An 18,057-nucleotide genomic window follows, 5' to 3' on the forward strand; every position below is an offset into this window, starting at 1 on the left:
GTCAGTTTTCACAGCAGAAAAATGACTTGGTAGAGTAGAAACAACTTTCCCACCCCCTTTTTCTTGAGGCTTGAAACAGTGGGCAGGGATGGGAGAGTAGTCCTGGTCATTTCATTAGAATGGTGAAGGAAAAATAAGATGAACTTTTTGTTCTTCTAAATGCCAATTGAAATAAGATTGCTCCAAGTGTCCAAAATAAAAAAATACATAATGCCAAAGACTATGTGCTAATATTTACTTATTAAAAAAATCTCCTGCACTGAAGGAAAATAGTATAAATTACATTACCAACTTGCAAAAGTTAGCATGTAAAGAGTATTCTAGCTTCAAACCACTGCCTCTCTAAAGTTTTCTATAGGAAATTTGTAGATCAAAAACAAATTATAGGGGCTTCAAATGTACAGATTTATAATATTCTTAAATATTAAAAAGGGAAAGTAACCTAGCTATATGGGTAAGATGAAGCAAAATTTCAAGGATTTAGTATCTTGAAATGATAATACAATTTTCTTAGAGCTGAGTAGTTTAAGTAGAAATAAATACTAGTACACGCTAGAAGAGAAGGTTTAATAATTGATAAAAATGTACAAAAATATTCAAATCAGAAATGCTTTAGAATGTGTACCACGAAGTCAATACTTCTCAGTGAGTAGGGAAGATAAAAGACTTCCTCAATGAAAAAAAGCAAGAGAAAAGATTGGATTTAAAAAAAAAAAAGACAACTGTTAAAGAAAATGTTTAAGTCAACATTGATTTTTGTTTCAGACAAGGATATTGCAACTATCACTTAAAGTTTGGTGGCACATTCTTTAGTAGGTCCTTAAGGCAAATATATTTAAACTAATTTACAATTTGATTTGATGTTATCGTTTTAAACATCACCTCAAAATAATGCCCTCACGACAGCCTTTTTAAAATGTACTCCGATGTTTCATAAAAAATAATGGTGGCTTTATTATAGTAGGTGCTCATTAGCACCACTATAGTTAAGGGTCTACCAGGTTTCCATTATGAACACCTATTTCTGAGTTCACCATAAAAGATCGTATCAGCTTTAACCAGTTGGGTAGTGCACAAAAAAGCAGTTTTATCAGTTGCTGGTGCTTTTTTTGTACTACTAAATATCAAAAAATTTTTCGTTATATCTTCAAAATCCAACTTCTATAAAGTAAATCAAATCGCCTCATGACTTAGACTTCAGAACAAAGTAGAGACATCTGCAGTTATCAGTAAATTGCCACCTTTAATCCATCCTGCAGTGCCCTATGAAAGGGTCTCAGAAAGACAGTTATGACCGTATGAAAATATGATTCTTGATACAGAATCAAAAGTTATTTTCAATTTCCTTTGCTTTTATAAAGTCCACAATAACAATACTTAAATGCACTTTTTTTTTTCCTGTGATATAATTAAAACCCAGTGTTATTTCAATTGAACTTTAAAATAGAGTCCCTGGTCTGAATTAGACTTTAAATCATACTGTAAACATATATTTGGTATAATTTATTGATCATCATCCAGTTGCTCCAGAAGGGTCCTTCTGCGCTTTTCCAATTCCCCTTCACTCAGCTCACTGCCAGAAGTATCCCAATTCCCCTGAAAGACATTGTATACAATTACATTTAATGCCAGTGCTCAAAACATTAAGTAGTATTAAACCTTTTAAAACAAAAATCCAAAATTTATACGGATTCTTTTCCATAGCAACAAACCCATCACACCAGTTTAAGGACTGACCTCTTTCCCAAAAGTCTACCAATGAGCTGCTCACTACTCCTTGGTTATATTAGGGGAGACAGAACAAACTTTTAACACTGGTTACTTTTCCTTCCTGTTACATCACTGAATATGAAACATCTTGTTTCCATTTAATGGGAGGAGGGGGGGGGGGTCATTACCTAAGGCACTATATTCCTTGCTAATTTTGCAGATTCTAGGTCGCCTTATAAGGTGTTTTATATTACAGAAAAGTATTATGCTTTCAGGATACTATCCTCAGATAAACATTTAAGATTTATGAACAGGACAACACTAGGTTAAAAAGACTAAAAATTAGTATTTGTGAAAACCTTTAGAAAGTGGATAATTTACCTATTCTCCTTCCCTTCAGAGATTCCGTTGAACTTACTACAAAGAAGAAACTGTTGAGCTGCTTCACCAAGGATGTGCATTAGACTCACCAGGGCAGCTTTTTAAAATTTTTTAATGTTTATTTTTGAGACAGCATGCAAGTGAGGGAAGGGCAGAGCAAGGGGGGACAAAGGATCTAAAATGGGCTTTGTGCAGACAGCAGAGAGCCCAATGTGACTCAAACCCACGAGCCATGAGATCATGACCTGAGCCAAAGTTAGATGCTTAACTGACTGAGCCATCCAGATGCCCCACCAGGGCAGCTTTTAAAAAGAACTTCTGTTATCAACTGAATCAGAATATCCAAAGGGAGGAGCAGGGTATTTATCTACACAGTTTAAATTCTCCACAGGTGGATTCAGAGACATTATTCCTGCTAAGTCCATAGTATTTGTGGAAAGAATGGCAAGGCTAAGAAGGCTTATGTTATTGTGCTGTCATATATGTATACGCACACACATATATATGGGAAACTGAGCAACTATTTATGTAATTTGATATTAAAATGTTAAGTTAGCCTTGTAGTTCTCTCCTATCCCTTTGCCCTCACCTCTTCCCTCACAATGATTACTCCTAAAAGTTATTGGAATACTACCTTTTGAAACTGGATTTGACAGTAACAACTGCGCACACCTGGAGGGAGAACCCCAGAACTGAGTCTCATATATTCCTTAAAAAATCTGATAGAAAACGTACAGTGGTACTTCTTAGAATTACAAAGAAGACCGTATCCTTTCTTAGTGGGTTAAAATAATAATCATAGAAGATTTTATGAGGAATATCCACTTTTATATTTTGAAAACACAAGTATGAAATAATTCTGAATGCTTACAGAATCCTTTCCAGTCTTTTTCTTAGGTGATTTGTGTTTTGATTCTGATCTTTGTCTAGTTCTGTCTTTTTCACTTTCTCGGTCTTTTTCTTTTTTATCCTTGTCTCGCTCAGCATCAGACTCTGGAGAGTCCTGTGTAAATAAAAAATAAAGTTAACGTTTTGATGAAGATACCAATCATTTTTAAAATATCCCCCATATAGGTAACATATAAGAACATCCATGTATTATAGGGCATGTGTTCTTAGTGTGGTGAAATCTGGAGGGCCTTTCTTTGGGAAGGATGACATTCTAATAAAGTAACATCACGAAAGAGCTTTACTAAATCAGAACAGAAGGCACACAAAATGGGATTTTATCTGTTATTATATAAATGCAGACAAACATGACACTTTTTTACCAATCCAGTAAAATGTTCAGATATGTACACAAGATGCTGTGATTAGTTTAATCATCTATTAGGATGACTGTAATATAAAATTCTCTCCTCAAAACTGCAACTGACAAGTAGTATTTAAAGTATACCGTCCCACCTAAATAAGTGGTCCTTAATTAGATATGTGCAAATTTAAGTGAGCAGCATGAAGAAAAATAGCTCCTTAGGTGTATCTTGATGCATATGTAAAATTAAGAATGAGGAGCAGAGGAAGCAGCCAAACATTTAAATCTGTGATTCTCACCATAGCTGCATCACATACATACACACTTGGGACTTTCTCTAAGATTACTTTAAAAAGCCAGAGTGGGAATCTTAACACTGTTGTGTGTGTATGTGTGTTTAAAGATTGCTAGAAGATTTCTAAGATAAAGATTAAGGTGAAGACAAACTATAAAATTCCTGAGTCAGGTGTCCACCTGAACTGTGCTGGACTGCACAGGACTAGACAGAAAAAGAGTTCTATCGCCACTGAACAAGTTAAGGGCTAATGCCTAGATGTAGAATAAAAAATTAAAAACTTGCTTACAGATTTATGTCTCCTCTTCTTGCTTTTCTTCTTATGTTTTTTTGACTTCTTATAACTTCTCTCTAAGCAACATGAAAAGAAAAAAAAATGTCAGAATATGAGGACATACATCCCAGTGCCAATGATTCTGATCAAGTTAAAAGATACACTTACCAGATTCAGCACTAGAAGAATGTTCTGAAGCAGACCGAGACTCTGATCGCTGTCTTTTTTTCTTTGAGTGGCTGTCATCATCATCTGAATCTGACCCCTACATAATTAATACACATAATTTCATTCATAATGTTGCTTACAAAAAGTTCAATACACTTAGGGTGCCATAATATTAACTTCCTTACCGATCTAGAGCGGGAACGCTTCCTGTGATGTTTTTTAGATTTTTTAGAATGTTTCTTGTTCTTTGAATGATGATGTTGACATTCATGCTACAAGCATAGGAAGAATTTCAAAAGTTTACATTTACTTTAAACAGCAGATCATAAAGAATTTTGAAATGCTATATAAGTAATTATTAGAGTAAAAACCTCATTTGTTTTGAACATTTAGGACATACTTCCTTGCAACTGTGAAGAATTAGCAATGTTCTGTTTGACCCCAATCATCCTTCCTGTGCCCACTCGTTTCACCATCTAAACACGGCAAAGTATTAATAAAGAAAGTGTCCTTGGGGCACCTGGGTGGCTCAGTTGGTTAAGCGACCGACCGACTTTGGCTCAGGTCATGATCTCACAGTTCATGAGTTCAAGCCCTGCGTCGGGCCCTGTGCTGACAGCTCAGAGCTTGGAGCCTGCTTCAGATTCTGTGTCTCCCCCTCTCTCTGCCCCTCCCATGCTCATGCTCTGTCTCTCTCTCAATAATAAACATTAAAAAAAATTTAAAAATAAAATAATCTGGAGAGCAGTCCACCTGCTTTCAACAAGGATGAAATAAAACAGCATTTAGATAGTTTTTCTAATGAATCTGGCTTTGTTCAGCAAGCTAGGCTTGGCACCATGAAAAAGAACTACCTCAGAGCCATCCTTGACCTAACATGAATGAGGTTAGTCTCAGAATAAAGCAAAATCTATTCCTTTTTCTCTGCACCCAAAGAGCATTCCCTTCTAGTCAAACTCAAGACCTCCAAAGGCAATCTAACTCAAACACCACATGAAATCAGAAAAGGAAATCTTGTCTTTGTGGATTTTAACTCACTTATTAATGCTGCAGTAAAAGCTCCTTGCCTCCAAACTTACCTATGGCTTTGAAAATAATTATGCTTTCAGTTTACAAGTAAATAAAATAAAAGATTCAGCTCAAAAAGGGAAGCTCCTTTTACTTTGGCCACTGAATGCTAATTCTTCCTCCTTTTCTAACTCAAAGGCTCAGATCACTGGGGTCCCAAAACTTATTCCAATGTGACTGGCTCCTCCCTATGCAATCATCTTCAGCTCCATTTGAGACCTCACCACTTTACTACCAGCATACATCACCAAAGAATCCTGTTCATGATTAGGAACTGGGGGACAATGCTAAGACACTAGCTACAGCAGAACTTCTCACAATCAATTCTATTGTAGCACTTGAGAATCTTGTTTGAATGACTCCGATGCCAGAAATTCTGACATTCTGAATTTCTTACAAGCTCCCAGGTAATGCAGATACTGCTGCTCTGAAACACACTTTGAACAGAAAAGATCTAGAGGTCTCTAGGACTATATCGAAAGGCAGGTGAGAAATAAGAAGGGTGCACTGCTGTCAACATTGAAATTCATCAAGAACAAGAAATCCAAAGAAACAGTGAACAATTAAGTGACCTGCAGTGCCCAATGACCACACCATTCAAACACTCCAATGTTAAATAAATTCCAGCTTTCAGCATGGATCACTTTACATAACTGCCAGGATAGGGCTGTTAAAAGCACTGACCCTAGAGTCAAACAGCCTGGGCTAGAATCCGTTCCCCTTCTCTTTACCTCAGTTTGCTCATCTATAACTTCAAAGGGTTGTTGTGAGGATTAAGTTCATGTATGTAGTATTTGCAAAACCACTAGAACAATGCCTGGACCCACATAGGCACCAAATATGATTATTCAGCATTACTGGCCAATTTAGCATATTTACTATATATACATACCTACCTGAAATCTTCATCAAAATACTCTTATTTAGCTAATGGAGTAACTTACTACTTATTCCATAATTTTCCAGACCTCCCTGAACATTCAACACATCTAACATAGTGTAATATTGAAATGTGTGCTTAAGAAGCTGTTTAAATTTTCTTTAGGTTTACTGCTCATTCTAGGAGGCTGCTAAATCGTTGCCACACAGAAAATATGAAACAAATATAAACTGTCTCTAAAACAAATCTTTATAATGACATGCAAGCTTAGTTCCTTTGGCTTAAAGGCAGTGTCTATGGAAAAAATCAATCCTTAACCATCTTAGCATTACCTAACATTTATATAGACATTTATGTAGAGGCAGTATAATTCAAGAAACATACTTTAATCTTTTTGTTTATAGTTTTATGTATTTTGTAATAATTGATTCAATTATGAGAATACTAAAATTACCTCAAGCACATGCATAAAATCTTTAAATATTCGTTTTCTTTCAGACTCTAGAGTTATATCCTCAAATGCTGGCTCTTTTACAAATCTCTCCCGGATCTGAAAAATTCAGATATGAAATGAATACATAAATAACAAGAAAAGTATAACAACAAGACTAAAAAGAATCACAACATCAAGTGGTAACTGTGACAGCCTCATCCCCTCAAAATCTATTAGATTTCTTTTCTTCTGAAGTCCAAGCCATTTTTAATAAATATTCCTAAACGCAGGGTCTGAGCTGACTTTATACTTTGAAAACATTCTCAATATATTTAATTTATATTCTATAAATAACTTTTTTGTGGCTATAAAATGAGAAGGGAATTAAAAATATTTTTATCTTCAATTGTAAAGGAAACGAATCATGAGAAAAATTTTACAATTATACATACATCTTCCCAGACAGCATCCAATTCTATTGGAGGAGTAGCTTGTTTCAACATACTCTTAAACGCAGATTCTTTTCGTTTCATCTTCCGAGCCTCCTCTTTTTCTCGTTCACGTTCACGGGCTTCTGCTTTTTCTAGTAACTTTTAGAAAATCATATTTAATCAGTTACAATAGTACAGCTGAAATAATTCATTATTAATTTAAGCATTCTCCCATCATATATAAGTTATGGGCCAATTTATAATACCAATTAATTTGAGCAAAGGAAACTTCATCCTTACCTATTTTCTTTTACTTTACTCTGAAAGACTACTACTCAGTGAAATCCTACTCATGCTCCCTTATTTCAGTAGCCTACAAGTACTAAGTACTTCTGGCTGAATACATTAAAAACTGTACTGAAGTAATGGTTTAGAACACAAGTAAAGCTAGTTGTTTTTCATAGAAAAGTTGAAAACTTACACTATTGAAAGCCAACTTAATATTTCCGGCATCTAATGTGGTTGATCTTTTAGTTGAACTGATTATGGCCACGAAGTCTTCAAAAGTAGTATTCACTTCAACTACAAATCCTTTATCCTAAGAAAGAGAAATCTTGTTAACACTAGTAATACATATAAATCAAAGGAACACAGTATCAATTTTTAAAATATACTACATATTGACAATAAATAGTTAAGTGTACTGTTTACCTTTAAAATGTCTTTTATGATCTTCTTCTCATCATGATAACGTGCTTTAAGATCCTCAACATAAAACTTGAAAAGGTCAAGTGCAGTTGATCCTAATGAAAAAACTAAAGAAGTCAAAAGCTAGCTCTAACCAAAGAGCTGCAATTACTTTTTTGTTTATAAAACAAAATAAAGCACCCCTCCATTCCCCAACACAACCACTTGCTTCTCTGGCCCATTCCAACTACTGTCATAACCATAAACAGGGAAAGAAAACAATCTCACCCGGCTGACCAAGCATATTAGTGAATCTGATGTCGGAACTAATTGTTGGATACAATTCCATCCAAGATGACATAGAATGCAGTTGTCCATGTTCATGCAGTTCATCTAAAAATATCTGGGGAGGGAAAACCCAACAACAAAAACCCATTATACTGAAAAATCATCTTCAAGGACCTTAGAAATATTACTGTAACATGAAAACACTTTTTTTATTAAAAAAAAATTTTTTTAATGTTTATTTATTTTTGAGAGAGAGAGAGAAAGAACGAGCGAGGGTAGGGCAGAGAGAGAGGAAGACCCAGAATGTGAAGCAGGCTTCAGGCTCTGAGCTGTCAGCAGAGCCCGACGTGGGGCTCGAACTCATAGACTGTGAGATCAAGACTTGAGCAGAAGTAGACACTTAACTGATTGAGCCATCCAGGTGCCCCCAAAACACTTTAAAAACAATATTTGAAACTCTTGTACCAATGTATCCCAAATATGTTTAGGTACAAAGAATACTTGCTCTCTGATGCAAGTAAAATCTGCTTTTAGGCAAAAAAACTCTTTCGCACTTCAAAGAAAAGGGTCTTTGAAAGCCTACATTATTTTTCCAAGGTTCAGTTTATTGTCCTTTAAGATGGACATTTCAGTTTAAAATATATAGATAAAAGTTAACTTGAAACATTATTATCTGTATCTAATGATGTGGCTAAAGAATGTGTATGCATGTTGCCTGTAAAATACACTTTTTGTTTTTAGACACAGTGCCCAGTGTATCCTAGGTGTTTTGTTTTTTTAATTAACAAATGTGGGCCTGCCTCTAAAAGGATGTGTATTACTAAAGTGATACATACAGTAGTCTGAAGAACCAAAATTCAACCCCATATCCCATATTTGATTTCAAAACCTATTTCTTCTCTTCCATGTCAATTTTATACCTCAAAATTAAATATATGCTTATTCCAATTTGTTCATTATTATTATTATCATTATTTTTTGATTTTCAGGGCAACATATTGAAAATTTTGTACTCAGCAATTTCCACATTTCCTGATTCCCCAAATCCATATGGAGTTTATAAACAAATGTCTCTAAAGAACTATGCCCCACCCCCCTATAAAACAAATAAAAAAATAACTATGGCCCAAAATTCTGCTCCTGAAATTCCTACACCTACACTGTTCACTACGGTAGAGCCAGGTCAAATGTAGCTTCTAAATACTTGAGATATGGCTACTCTCAATAGAGATATGCCATCAGTATATAACTGATAACGATTTTGAAGATTACCAAAAAATATCAATTCTTAAAAATACTGATTCCATGCTAATATTTTGGATATATTAAAGATTACTGAAATCAAAAAATAATACAAAAATCATATATGAGGCATACAAATTTTTACTGGCCACCAATGCCCTGAGGAAAACCAGACACCTAATCAATTACATTTTTCATCAAACAGGAATGGATGCAAAACCAATGTAACATGCTGACACCAGTTATAGAAACAGTAATCAGAAACCATAGCCATATTTTAGGCTTGACTAAAAGACCCACCTGGACTTTACATCAGGATTTCCCTTTTATATTCCCCAGTCCTAGTACTGACATAGTACATCCTATTTTCTATGACCCAGATTTCCTTATTTTTATTGTATTATTTTATCATACAGGTCTCTTTTTTTAAACTACTGCAAACCCTTCATAAGAGGCATTAAAAGTTCAATGGTTGCAGAAGAATATTAAAAGACATAAAAATTTGTTCTTCCCTTCTTCCCAGGCACAAGGTTGCTCACTGAAAATGCAGGTTTTCCAGTATTATTTGTATCTAGTTGCAGCCATGTGACTAAATTCTTAGAAGCTGAATATGAAGAAAAGTAGAACTTCTACATCATCGGCTTTAAAAAAACAACTACAACAAACAAAAAACACACACGAAACCCAAAAAACAATTGCCCTTGCAACTTCTTCCAAGCTGAAATGTGATAGACTGGACAATATAGTCCTAATCATGCAAATAAGGCTAATGGGCTAGAGCAATTCTCAAAGCATGGGGCTATCACGTGGAAACCTGTTAGAACTGTAAATCCTCAGAATCCACCCAAGGCCTACTGACTCAAATTCCAGGGGTGAGGCTCAACAAATCTGTGGTTTTAAGAGTCCTACAGGAAACCACTACAATAAAGGAACCCACTAAAAGGAATACATGTTAAGTTTTTATGGAATGAGGACTGAAATAATGCTATTGGCCATGGCATTTAAGATGGCTGATGAGCTTTGGCATGACAGAGTTTATTTAAAAGCCCTCTAGGTGGGGTGCCTGGCTGTCTCAGTAGAGCATACAATTCTTAATCTTGTGGTTTTGAGATGGAGCCCCACACTGAGCACAGAGATTACTTAAAAAAAAAAAAAAAAAAAAAGGCCTTTGGGTGATTCAGACGCACACTAAGTTGTTAGAACTACTGCTTTAGGGAACGGCAATGTACCCTATGCTACACCACACTATTATCATTAAAGAAGAAATACACTTATTTAAGCCACTGTAACTTAGCATTATCTTAATACAGCATTTAATAGAAGAGATCCTATAGTTAAGACTGCAAAGATTCAAATCCTGTTTCCATTGTTCAGTTATTGAATTTGGGTAAGTTCCTTCACCTCTATGAATTCATTTCCTTAACTATAGAAATGGACATAACAAAAACAGTACCTACTCTTATAAGACTGTTATAAAAATTTAAGTGACTGGCGTTTCTGGGTGGCTCAGTCAGTTGAGCATCTGCCTTCAGCTCAGGTCATGATCCATGGTTCATGGGTTCAAGACACGCAGCTCAGAGCCTAGAGCCTGCTTCGGATTCTATGTTTCCCTCTCTCTCTGCCCCTCCCCGGCTCATGCTCTCTCAAAAATAAATAAACATTACAAAAAATTTTAAGAAATTTAAGTGATTATCAATTTAAAAGGCATATCAGTAAGCAATCAATTAATGCTAACTGCTATTAAGACAATTACTGAGGAGCGCCTCAGTGGCTCAATCGGTTAAGCGTCCCAACTTCAGCTCAGGTCATGATCTTGAGGTTCACGAGTTTGAGCCCTGCATCAGGCTCTGGTGCTGTTGGCTCAGAGCCTGGAATCTGCTTTGGATTCTGCATCTCCCTCTCTCTCTGCCCCACCCCTCCTCCACTTGTGTCTCTCTCTCAAAAATAAACATTAAAAAAATTTTTTTAAAGGTAATTATTGAAATAGGTAATCTGGGGAAATATGGAACGCAAAAACTCATTACTCCATCTTATTCCCTATTAATGAGAGGATAAAAGTGGTATTTGGAGGTGAAAATGAGCCACTAGTCTGTATAAAGGCTATACAATTTCAGCTTCTATGCACAGAATCATGGCTCATCCTCAAACTGTATACCCCACTGCATTCCTTCCCTACTGTTCTCTAGACACTAAAAATCAACTAACACTAATGAGTCATCACACCTATTTTGTTTTCAGTCTTCTCTCATGCTACTCCTCTTTCCCAAGTGAAATCTTAATCAGTTTATCAGTGCTCACCTTAAACAACAAGTCTGCTACAGGCTTTTATGTTCCCCTGGCCTAAAATTTTTGGCTGCTTTCCTTAGGTGGATTCAAAACTAATTGTAGCACCTGAGTTAAATGTGTACCGATCCTCAACAAAGCCTAAGTTAAAAGCCCAAGTTAATGATCTGGGATCAGGAGTTCTCAAATTTGTTTCTATCATTGTTCAAGCTCACTAACCATATTATGAAATTAAGCTAGAAAAGAGAATTTTGTAAATTACCTGAAAAGATTCTCTATTTTTACGCTGTCGTCTCCTTTCCCTCAGCAAACTCTTTTGTTTTTCTTCTTCTTCTTCCTTTTCTAAAGCTCGGATGTGTTCTTCAAAGCAAATTAATGCATCTTCTTTATCCATGTCTAGAGTTTTTTCAGTTAAAAAGAAATTAAAATGTCCAATATCAGTAAGATACACAATTTACATTAACTTCTTACAAATCCCAAATTCGCCTTTCCAAAACACTGTACTTAAAACTTGAATATGACTTGTCATCTAAATAGGAAATGTTTAGAAAAAATTCCTAAACACCCTCATTAAAAGATACCTTGAAGTTGAGGGTGAAATGAAGACCATGCACATGACATAATTAAGGAAAATAAAATGGTTACTTTAAAATTTGTCAGCAACATTAGAATTACCCAAAGAGCTTTTCAAAGGACAGATTTTTAGGCCTTACCCCAAACCTACTGAAGCAGGTTATTCGAAGGGTAATCCAGAAAGGTGTAATTTAAAAAGCAACTATGCAGTCACAAAAAGATAGAATGTGGGGAAGCTTAATATAGGATACCGCTAACACATTTTTTGCTGTTTGCAAATCTCTAAAGCCATTACCTCAAGGAGACAGTATGAGTGAAATTGCGGTAATTAATCTGGTTCTTACTAAGTCACATAGAAAAGGTAAAAAATAATTTCAGGTTTGATCTAGGACATATATATTTCAAGGATTATCTAATAAAGCTAATATTTTCTTCCTAAATAATGAAACTCAACTAGACTCTATTTGGAAACCAACAAACACTGTATCAGGAATGGACAAACATCTGTTCAGTTAATGATCTTTAATAAGAATTCTTTGCTGTTGGGACTTTTAAAAAACTTTCTCCCATCATTATTCTTACTCTGCAATTCCTCATCTTCTGCAAAGGTTGGATTATCCATCAGATACTGCTGTGCTTCAGACCACGTAGTAGAGTATGTTACATTAGCCATGTTGTCAAGTATGTTTTTTAAGGCTTCCCAATTTCTCTTTCGTAACTGCTTTGCTTGCTCCTAAATCAAAAGTATGAATACATATTTTGAGGTTCAAACAAAGTATGGTATCTGAAGTACAATCATTGAGGGCTTATTTATTACAATCTGATGTCCTAATTTCATATTACCCATTTATTTTAAATATCAACACTACCTTTCAAGTGCCCTTGTCAAAATGCTTAGCTTGGTAATTGCTTGCCTTCTATTTGTTTTTTGGGTTTTTTTGCCTCTCTTCTAAGAAGCTGGAATCTGGAAACTGTATCTCCCCAACAACTCTATAAATCTCTCTTTCTATAACTATGCATTATAGACAAAGTCTAAAACTAAAGTTACTATAGGCAAGACACACAGTAGGTAAATATTACAGTCTTTACCTTCAGTTATGTTCAAATTCTTGTTAATAATTACATTTCTATAAATTTCTTAAGAGTGAATAATATACAACAATGCATAATAAAACAGATACGAAGTGCTTTAAAACACTATCCTATCAGCACATTTTAGTGGTAACAATTATGTATCACTGCTGTTCCTATAAAAGAAACATACAGATTATAAATAAAATTACTGAGTATTTTAAAAACTTAATGAATTTTAAAAAAAAGGTATCTTTCAAAGTGGGCATAAGACAGCCAATTCATAATAGTTCAAGTAATAGTTGGATAAACCTGTACCTACTATGTCCACATCAGTAACTACCATTATAGGAACTATTTTTTTTTTTTAAAGCTTATTTATTTTTGAAAGAGCATGAGCGTGCGCATGAGTGGGGTAGGGGCAGAGAGCTCTAATTGAGCCGAGCTGTCAGCACAGAGCCTGACTCAAGGCTTAATCCCATGAACTGTGAGATCATGACCTGAACCAAAATCAAGAGTTGGATGCCCAACCAAATGAGCACCCAGGCGTCCCAGGAGCTCTCCATTTTTAAACCTAACTTCTAATAAAGACATCTGCAACACCACATAAATTGAATAAACAAAAAAATGGACAGGTTATAAAGTAACTCCTAATCAGAATGAAGAAATAACTTGTTTTATCTAGAAATATGAATAGCAAGGAGTGAATAATACCTTTTCTTTTTTTGAAAGAAAGAATAAAACATCTTCATAGATTTCAAGACGATCACGTTCTGATATTGCATTCCAGACTTCCATCTCTCCAAACATTTGCTCTGCTTTTCTAGTAAAAAAAAAAAAAAGAAAAAGATGTTTCTCTATATTGCTCAATAAAAATTAATTTGAGGCCAATTATATGGTAAGTTTAAAACCACCCAATGAGCATTCTTTTCCACTCTAACTTCATGAGTATATTATACACAGGAAAGCTTCTGGATAATTAACAAAAAAAAACAAAACAAAACAAAAGAGGCCTCCATTCCTCCCTAGAAATGAAGTGGATAATTCTAACTGAGCCATGTTTTGTAGTCAAAACTGTATTTCTTAGGGTAGCTACATGGGTAGCTTAGGGTAGCTACATGGACACTAACTGTCCATGGAACTATATTATAGACATCAAAGAGTTGCCAGAAGTTTAGTTAATACATGAGATAGAGAACTATTTAAAAAAATGAAGAGTTCCTCACTAACAACTTTCTTGAAGACAGAGGAAAATAAGGAAGCATGTATGGAAAATGAACTGAACAACTTACTGCAAATATGTTAAATCTCAATTTTTATAATAAGTAGAAAGAAGTGAAGCTTCATTATATTCAGTCTACCTCCCCTTTTTAGTGCCTAATTAATAATTCAGTATGAAGTTAAATTCTACATTTAATTACTGATTTATCTTGTATCTTATGAAATTGCCACATTCAGTCATTTAGCTTTATTTAATGAGCATCTGCTTGGGATTAGTTATGGCATTTGGCAAAACATCGGACACAGTAACAATGCAGTAAACATACATTATGCATTTCTAAAAATCTTACTTGTATCTGGTTGTGGAAGTCATTTTCTCATGATTTTCAAGAAAACGCTGAAAGGATTCCTTAGCTTCTTTGTATTTCGATCTTGCTTCTTCTTTTTCTTCTTTCTCTGTCTGGACTTTGTAAGCATTAAAGGCCTGCTTTTTTTCACTCAACTTTGCTAAAGCACTGGATAGAAAAATACCATATAAGAGTAAATGAAGGCAGGATGATCAAATGTCAATGCTTTGGGAAAATAAATTCATTCACAAATTAAGAAAATTTCAGTAAGATATTAAAAATTAAGAAATGATGATAGAAAATAATTTCTACTTTAAAAAGATTCTAGTTTTCTCTGTGGCAGGGTGCTCAAAAATGTATGACAAGTTTTTTGGCTTTTTTTGGTTCATATCTGACATAGAACAATTGTTCTTGATATCCAAAATTACAGAAGACTATGAAAGTGAAAAGTTATACTATTTTACACAATTTTGAATTTGCTAGGGTTGGAAAAGTAAATAAAAAACTTCAAGTGTTACCTGTATCGTGGATCATTAATGATCATTTTCATAGCTTGTTCCCATGAAGCATTAGATGGTACTCGCTGAAAACCATTTAATGACAAAATTAGAACTTTGCACGAATAAAAGTCATACAACAGGAAATAAAACACAATACTCACTGCAAACATCAAGCACTTCCCTTTGCACAAGTTTAAAAGAGGTCTAATAACTTCATATTGAACCAAGACAAACCTTGGTATTATACAGACTAAAAAGAAAACTTAAAACTGATATTTAAACAGAGCATGAATACTTTTTAAGACTATTGATTAAAAGGTAAGCAATTTTCGTAAATAAAAAACATTATATCAAATATGGAGGTGGAATGTGCTGTGTATTACACTGTACATGATAGTTTTTTTTGGTGAAGATCAGTTCCACAAAAATATTCTTCAAAAAAGATTAAATTATTAGACAAAAATTATATGTCACATAAAAATGTTTAATACCTTTTCTTTTAATAATTCTTTAAATGCTTGCTTTGCCTCCTCCTTTGTATTCCAAGTATAGGTTTTTTTTGCTGGTTGGCTTTCCTCCTCTTCTTTTTTGGGAGTAAAACTAGAGAGAAATTTAAATATGGTACTTATAATTTAAATATACATTTGCTTCACTAAGAAAAACAATGTTGTAATTATTTAAGTGTCTGTATTGAGATTAAAGTTTACAATTTTAGAAATAATATATTAGAATAATAAATTTGGTTAAGTGTCCAACTTCAGCTCAGGTCATGATGTCATGGTTCGTGAGTTTGGGCCCTGTGTCAGGCTCTCTGAGGTCAGTGCCGAGCCTGCTCTGGATCCTTTCTCCCCCTCTCTCTCTGCCTCTCCCCTGCTCACACACTCAAAAATTAATGAACATTAAAAAAACACACAAACAAAAACAAAAAAAAACTTATCCAATGCCTTCATATCAGTGTCTTAATAACTAAATATTTGGCTAAGTGTGTACAAATATAAAAAAACATGTCGAGGATCAATAAAATCAGAGGGCAAACTACGCCTCATGTGCCAAATCTAGACCACTTCCTGTTTCTGTAAATACATAGCTTTACTCAGGAGCTTATATAGTGTTTATGGCTTATTGTGTGCTACCACAGCAGAACTGCATCACTGTGACAGACTTTATGATCCACAAAACCAGAATTATTTACTCTTCGATAAGTTATGAAAAAAATATGCCAAACACTGACCTCAAACAAAAAGAATTAACATACCCAAGAATTACCAACTGTACTAGTATGGGGATCTTTATGAAATGCAAAGGCCATATAATTCTAACGTGTTCTTCTATATAAAGGGAAAAAATGCAGAAAAAACAAAAACAACTAAGTACAATGCTTACAGAAGATACTAGAACAAATACTAACAACAACAAAAAGTATATTCACACTCTCTCAATCAAGTAACCTTACTTTGGGAAGTTTATTTAAAACTGTCAGAAACAGTATAAAGAGCTCAAACATTAAATGGTCTATATTGCAGTAATTAGATTATACTGACTTAGGAACTGTTAAGAAAATACTAGAAAGAAAATAAGCAGGAAATAATTGTCCTTAAAATTATGGAAAAAATAAATTATTATGGAAAAATAAAGTATAAGAGATATAAAAAATATCAATCCCGGGGCACCTGGGTGGCTCAGTTGGCTGGGAGTCCGACTCTTGATTTTGGATCAGGTTTTGGATTTCATCTTGATTTTGGATCAGATTTGGATCTCATTGTTCTGGGATCGAGCCCCACATCAGGCTCTGTGCTGAGTGTGGAACCTGCTTAAGAGTTTATCTCCCACTGCTCATCCCCCACTTGCGCTTGCTCTCTCAAGTATTAAAAAATATTAAAACAAAAAATAATACCCCAAAACCTAAATAACTATCAGAACACTGAAAATTATATTTATGTAAATATAATATGCCATCATCCAACATGATGGAGTATATGTCTTTACAATGTAGAAGACGTTAGATAGGTGCATAAAATAGATAATGCCCACATTTTTAAATGCACAGAAAATGGGCAGGAGGGGCGCCTGGCTGGCTCAGTCGGAAGAGCACGCAACTCTTGATCTCGGGGTTGTGAACTGGAGCCCCATGTTGGCTGTAGAGAGTATTAAAAAAATAAAATTTAACAGACAAAGATGAAAAAAAAAAAGGGAAAAGAATATAAATAAAATGTTAATTACTCTTTTATGCCTTAAATATACCTTACAGAGTCCTTTTTCAACTTCTAAACATCAGAAAAAATTATAAAGTTATTTTCACTTTGGGAAATGTTCTTCTAAATATTCATGATATGTACAGTTGGGAGATGAAATCAATGTATTTAAATATTAAGATGGATGATCATGTTTGGAACTTGACATCATGGTTAACATTATTTTATGAGGACATCATTAAAGTCAAGAAGCATAGTACTTTTTGTATCTGTATAAAGCACATCCATATGAAATTTTACCAGATTATAGCGAACACAAGTACATGTAAACTATAAATTGACAGATGAAGCTGTTTTGCCTTATTAAAAAGTTGTACCAATTACAAAAACAGTTTTCCAATATCCTACTGAATCTTTATTTTTGCTTACTTAATTTTTGCTTCTGTCTGTACACCAAACCATAGCACTTCCTTGCAGGGCTGTGCTAATCCATATTTGACTATCACATAATATGGAAAATCAGGGGCGCCTGGGTGGCTCAACTGGTTAAGTGTCCAATTTCAGCTCAGGTCATGATCTCACAGTTCGTGGGTTCGAGCCCCATCTCGGGCTGTGTACTGACAGCCCAGAGCCTGGAGCCTGCTTCAAATTCTGTATCTCCCTCTCTTTATGCCCCTCCCCTGCTCTCACTCTGTCTCTCAAAAATGAACATTAAAAAAATAAAGAGAGAAAATCAATAATACTAATTCTGTCTTTAAAAT

At 34.6% G+C, this 18,057-nt stretch overlaps 1 protein-coding gene across 7 annotated transcripts in view; it reads right to left on the reverse strand.

Moving 5' to 3' along the window:
* Positions 1–552: 552 nt before the first annotated feature.
* The window catches only part of PRPF40A (pre-mRNA processing factor 40 homolog A), a 52,948-nt gene continuing 35,443 nt past the window's right edge, over positions 553–18,057 (reverse strand). For 5 of the 7 annotated variants that reach the window (XM_042994455.1, XM_015535907.2, XM_007078503.3 and 2 more), the window contains 16 exons: positions 15,596–15,704; positions 15,123–15,187; positions 14,608–14,772; positions 13,751–13,859; positions 12,548–12,698; positions 11,655–11,788; positions 7,868–7,982; positions 7,604–7,707; positions 7,374–7,490; positions 6,914–7,051; positions 6,483–6,578; positions 4,266–4,352; positions 4,081–4,177; positions 3,928–3,989; positions 2,963–3,094; positions 553–1,596 (listed from right to left, as the gene is read on the reverse strand). In XM_042994455.1, the coding sequence (XP_042850389.1) occupies positions 1,504–1,596; positions 2,963–3,094; positions 3,928–3,989; positions 4,081–4,177; positions 4,266–4,352; positions 6,483–6,578; positions 6,914–7,051; positions 7,374–7,490; positions 7,604–7,707; positions 7,868–7,982; positions 11,655–11,788; positions 12,548–12,698; positions 13,751–13,859; positions 14,608–14,772; positions 15,123–15,187; positions 15,596–15,704 (1,774 nt within the window). In that variant the 3' untranslated portion in view covers positions 553–1,503. The remainder of the gene's footprint in view (positions 1,597–2,962; positions 3,095–3,927; positions 3,990–4,080; positions 4,178–4,265; positions 4,353–6,482; positions 6,579–6,913; positions 7,052–7,373; positions 7,491–7,603; positions 7,708–7,867; positions 7,983–11,654; positions 11,789–12,547; positions 12,699–13,750; positions 13,860–14,607; positions 14,773–15,122; positions 15,188–15,595; positions 15,705–18,057) is intronic. The other 2 variants (XM_042994454.1, XM_007078502.3) reach the window with 1 other exon arrangement.

The sequence above is a fragment of the Panthera tigris genome, chromosome C1 (assembly GCF_018350195.1).
Source record: "Panthera tigris isolate Pti1 chromosome C1, P.tigris_Pti1_mat1.1, whole genome shotgun sequence".
Taxonomy (NCBI): domain Eukaryota; kingdom Metazoa; phylum Chordata; class Mammalia; order Carnivora; family Felidae; genus Panthera; species Panthera tigris.